The sequence below is a fragment of the Chiloscyllium plagiosum genome, unplaced genomic scaffold, assembly GCF_037043375.1.
Source record: "Chiloscyllium plagiosum isolate Xiang-an unplaced genomic scaffold, Cpla_swu_hap1 HiC_scaffold_43, whole genome shotgun sequence".
Lineage (NCBI taxonomy): Eukaryota > Metazoa > Chordata > Chondrichthyes > Orectolobiformes > Hemiscylliidae > Chiloscyllium > Chiloscyllium plagiosum.
Window position 1 is genome coordinate 4,661,808 of NW_028270181.1, and position 12,757 is coordinate 4,674,564.

At 40.2% G+C, this 12,757-nt stretch overlaps 1 protein-coding gene across 6 annotated transcripts in view; it reads right to left on the reverse strand.

Annotated features, from left to right (window-relative positions):
* The window catches only part of gbf1 (golgi brefeldin A resistant guanine nucleotide exchange factor 1), a 264,652-nt gene that overhangs the window by 236,217 nt on the left and 15,678 nt on the right, over positions 1-12,757 (reverse strand). For all 6 annotated transcript variants that reach the window (XM_087982453.1, XM_087982455.1, XM_087982454.1 and 3 more), the window contains one exon: positions 8,009-8,075. In XM_087982453.1, coding sequence (XP_087838579.1) covers positions 8,009-8,075 — 67 coding nt within the window. The remainder of the gene's footprint in view (positions 1-8,008; positions 8,076-12,757) is intronic.

Genomic DNA, 12,757 nt, shown 5'->3' on the forward strand with positions numbered 1-12,757 from the left:
TATAATTCTGCTTCTGTCCAATTTCAAGAGGCCCATATATCAAATAAATACTACACATGACTGCACAGCCTTATGAAGCAATTAATGAGAATAAAAAAACAACCGCTGAAAACTGAAGTGTCAGAGCTCGTATTGTAGGGGATAATTTGCATGGATCCAGAATCAGTTCGCACACAGTAGTCAGTCAGGATCAATGTGCCTTTTCAGGTTTGAAAAACGTAATTAGTAGAGTGCCACACAATTAGTCCTAGTGCTTTAATTATTTACTATTTATATGAATGACTTGCAGAAGAGGGCAGAGTATAATGTATACAAATTTATTCACAATACAAAATTAGGTGGGAATACATGTTGGGATAAGGTTATAAGGAAACCATAACAGGATAAATAATAATAAAAAATATTAATAAATGCTAAACAAATAGGTTGTGTGAGTGGGCAAAACTTGGCAGATGGAGTCAAATACAGGAAAGTGTGAGATTGTGCAGTTTGTTAGGAAGAATCAAGAGACTGAGTATCATTTTACTAGATAGAGACGCCAAAAGTGCATCTCAAAGTGATCTAGATGTTCTTGTGCATGAAACGCAAAAGGTAAGCATGCAGGTGCAGCAAGTAATTCAGAAGTGGCAAATGGAATTTTGGCCTTGATTGCTAGAGCGTGGAATTTAAAAATAGGGAACCCTTATTACAACTGTACAGGATGCTGGTGAGCTGATCTGGAACAATGTATACCATTTTGGTCTCATTGTTTAAAAAAGATATACATAGTATTGAAGACTGTTCAAATGAGATTCACTTGACTAATTTCTCAAACGGAGAGTTGACTCATCAAGAATGGCTAAACAGGTAAGTCTTTTAAATTCTAATAAAAAAAGACACGTAGGATAATCTTATTGAAACATACAAGATATTGAGGGGCCTTGAAGGCTCAGAAGATGTTTCCACTATTGAAGGAATCTCAAACTAGCGGACAGTTAGAGAATAAGGGGGCACTCATTTAAAACAGGTGTAAAGAAATTTCATCTCCCAGAGAGTAGCGAATGTCTGGAAATTTCTAACCCGCAGAGTTGTGCAGGTTAGATCAATGAAATATTGAAAATGTGAACAGGAGAAAGCCATTTGACCCTTTGTACCTGCTTGCCATTCAATATGGTCATTACTAATCATTGTACTCAGTGCTCTGTTTCTGCTTTTGCCCAAATCTTTTGATCCCTTCAACCCCAAGAACTATATCTAACTCCTTTTTGAAAACATTCAATCTTTTGGCCTCAACTGCTTTCTGTAGTGGAGAATTCAGGCTCACCCCTCTTTGGGTGAAGAAATTTCTCCCCATTTCAGTCCTAAATGGACTTCCTAACATCCTTAGACTGTGACACTAGGTTCAAGGCTCCCTGGTCATCAGGGACATCAGTCCTGCATTTACCTTGTCTTGTCCTGTTAGAATTTTAAAGGTTTCTAGGAGACACTCCCCCAACCATTCTTCTAATTGCCAATAAATATAGGTCATTCTGCTCTAATGTGCACTTCATTAATGTGAATTTGTTGTAACACATTTGACAAATTGGGGACACTTGTTCTAAAGCACAAACTTTTAAAAGCATGTATTGGTTATAATGCGATTCTGGTCCCAATAGTTGAAATGGTGCTATTTCGTAACTTTCGTATTAACAGGGGGTTGCATGAGAACAGAACTACCGCAATAGAGCGGAACCAACAGTATATCCATATCCAATCCAGCCTCTCTTCATATCAGACTTGCCATCCCAGGAATCAGTCTGTGAAACCTTTGGTGTATTCTTTGCATCGCCAGGACATCATTCCTCAAAAGGAAACAAAACTGGACACCATACTCTAGGCGTGGTCTCCCAAAGACCCGCACAATTGCAGCAAACTATCACTGCTTCTGTATTCAAATTCCCTTACTATGAAGGTCAACATACCATTTGCCTTCTTCACCACCTTATGCATCCAACTGCTTTCAGCCACTGGTGTACAAGGGCACCCAGGTCTCATCGGACTTCCCCTTGCTCCAATTCATCAAATTCGGATTATAATGTACCTTTCTGTTTTGGATACCAAAGTCACATTTATACATCTTCTACTTCATCTGCTATGCATCTACCTACTCAGCAAACCTGTCCAACTCACACTGATACATCTCTGCAGACTTTTCACAGTTCACCTTGACAATAGGTTTGTCATCTGCAAACTTGGAGATATTACATTTAGTTCCCTCATCTAAATCAGTTACATTGGCAATAGCTAGGTCCGATCACTGATCTCTATGGTACTCCACTGGCCATTGACTGCCTCTCAGAAAATTACCGTTTATTCCAACTCATTGTCTCCTATCTGCCAGCCCCAGGTCGTTACCCATCGGTACAGCATACGCAATCCCATGTGCTTTAATCTTGTGTACTAATCTATTACTTGGGACCTTATCAAACCTTTCTAAAACAAACAACATCCACTGATTCTCCCTGACCAACTCTATTTGTTACATCTTCAAAAATTTCTAAAAGTTCCGAAAGTTTTTTCAAGCAGGATTTCTTTTTTCTAAATCCATGTTGACTCTGCCCATCCTATGACTGTTTTCCAAGTGCTCTACGATTAAATCTCATATAATCCTCACGCATTTTCCCTACTACCTCTGCCCCTACTAAATGGTCTGTAATTCCCAGTTTTCTCTCTACTTCCTCTTAGATGGAAGGTTTACATTAGCTGCCCTCCAATTCATAAGAATAGTTCCAAAATCTTAGAACTTTTAAAGATGACCACGATCTACTATTTTTTCGGTCAGTTCATTAAGGACTCTGAGGTGTAGATTTTTGGGCCATGGGGATTTGATTGCCTTTAACCCCAATTTCCCCGATACCATTTCCCCAAGAACACTGATTTCTTTCAGTTCCACCCTCTCACTACACCCTGTCCTCACTAACATTTCTGGGTTGTTATTTGTCTCCTCCTTTGTGAGGACAGAATCAGAATTTGCATTGAATGAGTCTGTCATTTCTTTATTCTCATTATAAAGTTCAGTTTCTGATTGTAAGAGACCTACATTTGTCTTCACTTATCATGTTTCTCTTCACATATCAATAGAAGCTTTGACAATCAGCTTGCTTTGCAAGCTACTCTCATTATCTATTAAGGAGTAGGTGGAAAGAGGTCAAGGTGAGGGTGATAGGTCGGAGTAGGATGGAGGCGGAGAGGTCAAGAAGAAGACTGCAGGTCAGGAAGGCGGTGCCGGGCTGGAGGGATCCGGCTGAGACAAGGTGGGGGGAGGGGGGATGAAGAAACTGGTGAAGTCCAAGTTCATCCCCTGCGGTTGGAGGGTTCCCAGTCGGAAGATAAGACGCTCCTCCTCCGACCGTCGGGTTGTTGTGGTTTGGCGGTGGATGAGTCCAATGACCTGCATGTCCTCGGTGGAGTGGGAGGGGGAGTTGAAATGCTGTGCTACAGGTTGGTTGGGTTGGTTCGTCCGGGTGGCCCAGAGGTGCTCTCTGAATCGCTCCGCAAGTAGGCGGCCTGTCTCCCCAATATAGAGGAGGCCACACCGGCTGCAGCGGATGCAGTAGATGATGTGGGTGGAGGTGCAGGTGAATCTGTGGCGGATATGGAAGTTTCCTTTGGGGCCTTGGAGAGAAGTGAGGGGGGAGGTGTGGGCGCAAGTGTTGCACCTCCTGCGGTTGCAAGGGAAGGTGCCGGGAGTGGAGGTTGGGTCGGTGGGGGGTGTGGATCTGACAAGGGAGTCGCGGAGGGAGTGGTCTCTACGGAAAGCTGATAGGGGAGGGGAGGGAAATATATCCTTGGTGCTGGGGTCTGTTTGGACCAGCTGAGGACAACACTCTCACTACATTCCCTGCAACTCGACCTACCCCAGCTCAGGACAACACTCTCACACTGCACAACCCACATGGATTAAAAGGTTAACATGATTAGCCATGACTGAATTGAAGGGCAAGCAGGCTCGAAGAGCCTACTTCTATTCATGTTTTCTATGTTTCATTGATTTAACCTCTGCGTCTAACAGTTTCAACAATTTCAAATTAACCTAAATTCTTTTCACATCTCAGCACAATCAGGCCCAATTTTTTCATTTCATTAATTAAAATGATCAAGTCTGGTGGTGGGCGGACAGAAAAAAAAAATTCCAATACAAAGCATTTTCACTGGATAGACTTATCAAAATAAGTATCCATTCTCCTAATGAGGCAGGTCCACCATGTCGTCAAGTAGGAAATGCTTTGAGGAAGTAGATAAAGAAGCCAAGGTGGTGCTGGAAATGATACAAGAAAAACAATTTAATTCTTGTGATCGGAAAAAACACAATTTGTTGAGACATGTGAAGCGAGATGGGACATGGATGGAAATAGAACCAGTACAGACAGAAGAAAAAGGCCAGAAAGAAGAAAAATTAGAATAAAGAAAAATGAAGAATGGGAAGTCCTACTGAAACCTAAAAAGAGCAGGACAAAATAAAGTGGGAGATCCTGAGCCAGAAGCTGCTTTTGCTTTCAATGGTGACCCTTACGAGATGTCGAATAATTGAGGGAAAAAAAAGCAAGTGTGTATACCTGTGTCTTCTCGTGATTGTGTGCCAGGTATCCTGATTCTCTTCAATGCAGCATGACAACATGTCACATAACCAGACTTGTTCTGAAGTTCTCTCTAATAGTTTTCATAAGAGATACCAGCCTTGGTTCAGAAGCAACACTCTCACTGTCAATTACATAATAATTTAGCATTTAATTGTATTCAAGTGGTGGCCATTAATAGGGGATTCAATTGTACTCAAGCACCACAAGGTCTGGAGTATATGATTAGTTCCTGGAATTACATTTTACTTTAAGGTGATGTGTTTCCTTTGGCTTTCATTACAGTGGTCCTCTATGGGGCTATCACTAGTTACATTTTTATTGATTGGCTCTCAAAGAGAGAGTACGCAGGATGCAATTACAAAATAGATTCATGATGGAGCACTCAAATTAGTAAGATTATTTTTAGTCTGCATCTCTGTAAATAAAAGTTTATATGTCTGTAGAGCTTTGGCTCCAATTCTACACTTCACTGCCTGGCTAGCTGGATTAGTAGAAACCTCTGAGCCAGAAGGATGTCTGTTCAAGCCTAACCCACACACAATCGCATAATCCAGGCCGACACTTCAATGCACTACTAAGGAATATAGTTTTTTTTTGAGATGCTTTATTTGAAATGTAACATGAAACCAAACCCCTGTTTACCCCCCTCAGGTGGGCACAAAAACTCCAATGTTAGCATTATTAGTGTGGTTAGGGAATTCCTTATGTTTTGGTCAGTATGGAACCATCATCCTACATAAATAAAGTGATTATCAAGTAGTTACCTTATTTCCTTACTTAAAAACACTCAAAGTATTTAATTTGTTGTAAAGGGCTTTGGAAGTTCTCAATATGTTTTCACTGTCACAAAGGCATTATATAAACGTTAGTTCTCTTTTTTTTCTTGTAATCCACGAAGATTTTACAGTTGTTCACTAATGAGGGCCTTAATCATAAAATACCATTCTGAAAAATCCACAAATTAGGTGACAAATATTTAGAACATTTCAAATGTAAATTCAGAAAAATGGACCATTGTTGCAGAAGTCCTATTCAGTTCAACCCTACCCATTTGATTACAGCCATTTACATTCTGAGGAAGCCCCAACTAGTGGTCAGTTTGCCACTAAACATCCATTATTAGAGCCGAGTAAGCTCCTTGGACAAGGTTCTGTTACAGATGAGAAACACAAGATAACCCTCAAATTCTTGTTACATAGGTTCATGTCCTAGGGATACAGGTGAAATCCCACCATGGTAGCTGGTGAAATTTAAACTCAACAGAAAAAGTTGGAATGAGAGTTTAATGGTGAACATAGGCCACTGTCAAATGTCACAATATCCCAGATTCATTAATATCTATGAGGAAAGAAAATCTGCCATCCTCAACTGGTCTGATTTCCTGTGACTCCAAGCCCAGAACAATGCAGCTGACTGTTAGGTTAACTCTTGCCCTCTGGGTAATTTGAGACTGCCAATTAATACTAATCAAGCTAGTGAGTGCCACATCTCATGAGTTTCTTTATAAAATTACAGTCAACACAACAAGAGGTTTTACTATAGGTGATCAAAATAGGTCATAAGAAAAAATCTGTACAAGTCATATCCCCAGAGGATTACAGACTGCTGTCTCTGTGGAGACACAACTGGCAGTGAATTTGATCTGAGGATCACCACACCTCAGATAAGCATTGACACTATTGACATCACTGTGCTTCAATTACCAGCCAACTGAGCTAACCAATTCCCAGGAACATCCTAAAACAGGAGAGATAGGCACTGAGGCAGAGAATTAAGGGAGGAAATTCCAAAGCTTAAAGGATGGGCAACTGACCAGACAATATCAAATACTAAATCTACAAAAGTCATAGGTGTTAAAGGGGCCAGATTTGAAGACTGGCTATTCTCAAGAAAGCAATAAATTTGTCTGTCATTTGGAAAATCCAGTGTTTATTGTGATCATGGAGTCAACCAAAGACCTATTTTACGGTGAATAAAAAAGATCTCTCAAATAGATTATCACCAACTTATCTCATTCCAGATTTAGAACAGAATAATTTCTTAACAGTGGAGATAAACTCAGTAAAAATGTGAGAGAAGATTTGCATAACAGTTTGGGGGAGCAAATCACTGAATAGACCCTGTGACCAGATTGTCTGGCATATGCATTCTTCCTGGAGATTTGGCAGTTACCTGAAGTCATAGTTCATAAGAAAAACAACACATCATTGTATATACTGGGTGTATAAGCAAGCCTCCTTTTCAGACATTACATGTTATATTTACAGTGCTAGTGAGACTCCAATGGTCTCCCCAGAAATGCATGTTTTACTTATCAGTACTGTACAATCGGGTTTAAGAAATTAAACAGACAATTTGGGGATATTGCAAAAGTGCACGGTGCACGGCCACTATTTGTATCAGAAATAGATGACATTTCAAAATGACAACCATGCACTTCAAAGTCAACAGTTCACTTTTATACTTGCACATAGGTTGACCTCACTTTTAGAGAGATTCATTGCAACAATTCAATGGTCCACTTGCACACCAATATCCAAATATTCTATATTATGCCCACTAACAATGCAATGTAAAGAAATAAATCTCCTGAATTGGTGAATATTATTTTAAAATGTGAAAATTAATCCAAGAAATTATGTTCAGGCAACTAGCATCCATTTTTAAACTAAGATTTGTTTATCCAGGTTGAACATTATTAAAGTCTGTTATGTGTGCTATACTACAGTAAGCATCTCCTCTGTGCTTTGCAGCGCACAGCAGTACTGTGCAGGTGGGTCAGGGATTACAGGCAACACTTTGCTCAGATACCAGCAGGCAGCACACAGGAGCAAAGTGTGCACCAGTGGAACACTGCTTAACATTTACACTGCCTCGCTCACTTCATTACAATTTTTGGTTAAATAATGAACAGACCATGTTACCACTTCCTAAGGGAATCTGAAAATTATAAATAAACCCCGAAACCCATAAAATGGAAAAAAGAGATAATATTGACAAACCTAAAGAACACCACTTCACAATGGTTATTTCCACGACACCTGATCAAATATTTCAGTTCTGAATCTCAGTACGTAAAGAAAAAGGCATTTCAAACCAAGTTGGAATTTATTACAATCCAGCACACAGGATTAGAAGAATTTACTGAATATTTCTACTAACCTTAAAAAAGGCAATCCTTCAAGAGAATATTAACTTCACTAACTTGCTGTTTGAAAGGCACATTACAAATTTATACCTTTTCTTAAAGAAAATCCTTTAATTAATTTTGATTTCTGCAACATTAAATACCAAATTCAGACAAAAGAACATCCAGCAACTAAAAATGTAAAGTTTGATTAAGGTGACCTTTAAAATGATTGATGTACAATTTGCTCAGTTTAATCATTCTCAGTGAACTTGTACAGTACCTGTTATATTGTTCAACACATCCTTGAGATGATTGAAACTATTTAGAAGTAGATCTTGCTCTTCCTCCTGAAATAAAATTGAAAATATACACAATAAACATGCTGATTTAAGGAACATATTGTTCTATACAACACAAAAAGCAAATGGAGAAATGTGCATTTTAGAATTTGAAGTGCCTAGCCATATCTAATACAGATTTGCACCCTTTGGCAACCTGTAATTAATGGAGTGCTTTAAAGATAAGTACTGGAACCACAATTATTTACAATAAATATAAACAACTTGCATGAGAAAAATGATTGTACTATAGCCAAGCATGTAAAAATAGGTGTGAAGGCAAGTGGGTAAGGATGACACAAAGTCAGCAGAGGGGTGGAAACTTGTCAAGCAAGTGAACAAAAACTTGGCAGATGGAATATAATTTGGGAAGATGTATGGTTATGCACTTTTAGCAGAAAGAGTGGAGGAGCTGAATAGCATTTAAATTGGTAAAGACTGAGGAATTCTCCAGGAGAGGGAGATTTCGGAGTTCTCATGCATGAATCACAAAAAGCTAGCATCCAAGTCCAGTGAATAATAAGAAAGGCAAATGGAATGTTGACCTTTATTCCAAAGGGAATGGATTTTACAAGGAGGGAGGCTTCCTAAAACAAGCACAAGTCAGATTACAGCTGGAATACTGTGAACAATTTTGGGCCTCTTATCTAAGGAGAGATATATTGGTATTGGAAACATTCCAGAAGGTTTACAAGGCTGATACCAGGTAGGAAAGGTCCGTCTTATGAAGAGAAGTTGAGTAGGTTATACCTGTACTTATTGGAGTTTAAAAAGAATGTGAAAATTGAAATACAAGATTCTTAGTGAACTTGACAAGGTAGATGCAAAAATGTTGTTTCTCCTTGTGGGAGAGTCTAGGACCACAGGGCATAATCTCAGAATAAGGGCTCCTACATTTGAGAGAGATAAGGGGGAAATACCTTTCTCAGAGGACAGCGAATCTCTGGAATTTTTACCACAAAGGGCTGGTCATTAAGCATAATGAAAGCCAAGACTGACAGATTTTTAATCAGTAAAGGAATCATGGATAATAGGGAAAAAGCAGGAAAGTGAAGCTGAGTATTATCAGAACAAATATGATCTCATTGAATGATGGACCAGACTTGGGTGAATGGCCTACATCTGCTCCTATGTACAGACAGAGATGTACAGCGTGGAAAGAGATCCTTTGTTCCAACTCGTCCATGCCGACCAGACATTCTAAATTCATCTACTCCTATTTGCCAGAATTTGGCACATATCCTTCCATACGCTTCCTATTCTTATATCCATCCAGATGACTTTTAAATGTTGTAATTATGCCAGCCTTCGCCACTTCCTCTGACAGCTTATTCCATACATGCACCACCCTCTGCATGGAAGAAGTTGCCGTTATATCCTTTTAAATCTTTCCCCACTCACCTTATATCTATGCTCTCCAGTTTTGCACTCCACTACAATGGGAAAAAGACCTTGACTATTCACTCTATCCATGCCCCTCACAATTTTATAAATCTCTAAGGTCACCCCTTAGCCTCTGACACTCCAGAGAGAATAGCCTCAGCCTACTCAGTCGCTCAAACCCTCCAATCCTGGCAACATTTTCGTAAACCTTTCCTGAACCCTTTCAAATTTAACAGCATCTTTCTGATAGCAGAGAGACTAGAATTGAACACTGTATTCCAAAAGTGGTATGGCCTGTACAGCCACAATAAGACCTCCCAACTCCTGTATTCAATGCAATGACCAATAACGACAAGCGTACAAACGCGTTCTTCACTAACCTGTCACTTTCGAGGAACTATGAACCTGCATTCCATGATCTTTGTTCTGCAACATCTCCAGGACTTTAACATAGGGTCAACAAGTCCTGCGCTGGAAGTCCCTACCAAAATGTAGCACCTCATATATATCAAGATGAAACTCCGTCTGCCACTCCTCAGCCCACTGGGCCATCTGATCAAGGTCCTGTTTCAATGAGGTAACCAATTTTGGTGTCACCTGCAAATTTACTAATTATGTCACTTACATTCAGATCCAAATCATTTATATAAATGATAAACAGCAGCGGACCCAGCACATTTCCCTGAGGCACACTGCTGGACATAGAGCCAAGTGGTGGAGGGTTTCCCTTCAGACTGGAGGCCTGTCTCCTGCCTTCTATCAATTTTATATCCAAATGCCTAGTTTGCCCTGTATTCTATGTGATCTAACCTTGTTAACCAGTCTACCATGTAGAATGCATCATTGAAGCCCATATACACAACATGCACCATTGTGCCTTCAACAATCCTCTGACATTTCTTCAAAAAGCCCAATCATCTGATAGGGGAGGGATCAGACATCACTGGGGAGGCCATGGCCAAATAATCCCGAAACCCATGAAACTTTCATGGGACCAGGTTCATGACCCACCATGTCAGTTAGTGGCATTTGAATTCAGTAGAAACCTCGAATTAAGAGTTTAATGACGACCATAAAACCAGATGGAGAATTCCATCTGGTTCACTAATGTCCTGCCATCATAACCTGGTCTAGCCTACAATGTGACTCCACACCCACAGCACTGTGATTGACTCTCATCTACATGCTAGGCAATTATGATTGGCAATCAATGCTGGCCTGGCCAACAATGCCCACATTCCGTGAATAAAATATATTTTAAAAACTTATGGTCTTAGTCCTAATTCTCTTCTGGACAATGTATTGTAAATTCTAGCTAGAATTAAGGGTGAACCGTAATATATTTGACTTCCACCTCAGAGATTAATGAGTTCCAAATTTGGATGCTTCACTGTAAACTAAATACAACATGGTGCAAGACTTTAAAAACCCCATACAGCAATGACACCAGCAAATGCTAAACTTGCTGCGACAAAGTCTGAAACCACGTTCAATTTAGGGGCAATATTTTCTGAGCCCTTGTCTGGTACTCAATGTAGGCATGGCTGTTAATGCTTCATAGGTAAATTGCTGCTTTAAAAAAATGTTGCATTGGAAATGCATAAACACCAAGTAACCTCACTGAGTGAACTACTCCAGTCAGAATTGAACTTTCTCTGCTCAAAACAGAGCAGATGAAAATGAAGTCAAAATGATAATTTAGGAATGATCATAACGATTTTGAGGAATTCATGGCAATTTTGAAGACAGATCCATTTACATTTATAAATGCAATCCAAGTATTCAACGGGAATCTTTCTGAAAATGCATTATATTACGCTAGGAGCAATGTTCAGTGAATGCAATCAAAAAGTAGGAACAAGCTCAGGATCTTTTTTTCACAGCACAATGTCATATTGTCATGAAGTGGCCAGTTTATCCATCAATACCAATTCAATCATTATTCCAAGAAACCACTCACCAGAATTTCCATACCACTATCTTCTACTCGCAGTGCCATTATTACTACCACCATAATGAGCATGTTGAAGATTCCATGTGCATGTGAGAAGGTTATACAAACCTTGCAAAATATCCATATTACAGAGGAGGAAGTGCTGGATGTCTTGAAATGCATAAAAGTGGATTAATGTTCCAGGACATGATCAGGTGTACCCTAGAAGTATGTGGGAAGCTAGAGAAGTGATTGCTGGGCCCCTTGCTGAGATATTTGTATCATTGATAGTTACAGGTGAGGTGCTGGAAGACTGGAGCTTGACTAACCCGGTGCTACTGTTTAAGAAGGGTGGTCAGGACAAGCCACGGGACTATAGACCAGTGAGCCTGACGTCGGTGGTGGGCAAGTTGTCGAAGGAAATCCTGAGGGACAGGATGTACATATATTTGGAAAGACAAGGACTGATTAGGGATAGTCAACATGGCTTTGTGCGTGGGAAATCATGTCTCACAAACTTGATTGAGTTTTTTGAAGAAGTAACAAAAAGTACTGATGAGGGCAGAGCGGTAGATGTGATCTATATGGACTTCAGTAAGGCGTTCGACAAGGTTCCCAATGTGAGACTGATTAGCAAGGTTAGATCTCTCAGAATGCAGGGAGAACTCACCATTTGGATACAGAACTGACTCAAAGGTAGAAGACAGAGGGTGGTGGTGGAGGGTTGTTCTTCAGACTGGACGCCTGTGACCAGAGTGCCACAGGGATCGGTGCGGAGTCCTCTACTTTGTCATTTACATAAATGATTTGGATGCGAGCATACAGTTAGTAAGTTTGCAGATGACACCAAAATTGGAGGCAGCGTGGACAGCGAAGAGGGTTACCTCAGATTACAACATGATCTTGACATGATGGGCCAATGGGCTGAGAAGTGGCAGATGGAGTTTAATTCAGATAAATGCGAGGTGCTGTATTTTGGGAAAGCAAATCTTAGCAGGACTTCTACACTTAATGGTAAGGTCCTAGGGAGTGTTGCTGAACAAAGAGACCTTGGAGTGCACATTCATGGCTCCTTGAAAGTGGAGTCGCAGGTAGATAGGATAGTGAAGAAGGCGTTTGGTATGCTTTCCTTTATTGGTCAGAGTATTGAGTACAGGTGTTGGGATGTCATGATGCGGCTGTACAGGACATTGGTTAGCCCATTTTTGGAATATTGCGTGCAATTGTGGTCTCCTTCCTATCGAAAAGACGTTGTGAAACTTGAAAGGGTTCAGAAAAGATTCACAAGAATGTTGCCAGGGTTGGTGGATTTGAGCTATAGGGAGAGGCTGAACAGGCTGGGTCTGTTTTCCCTGGAGCTCGGAGGCAGAGGGGT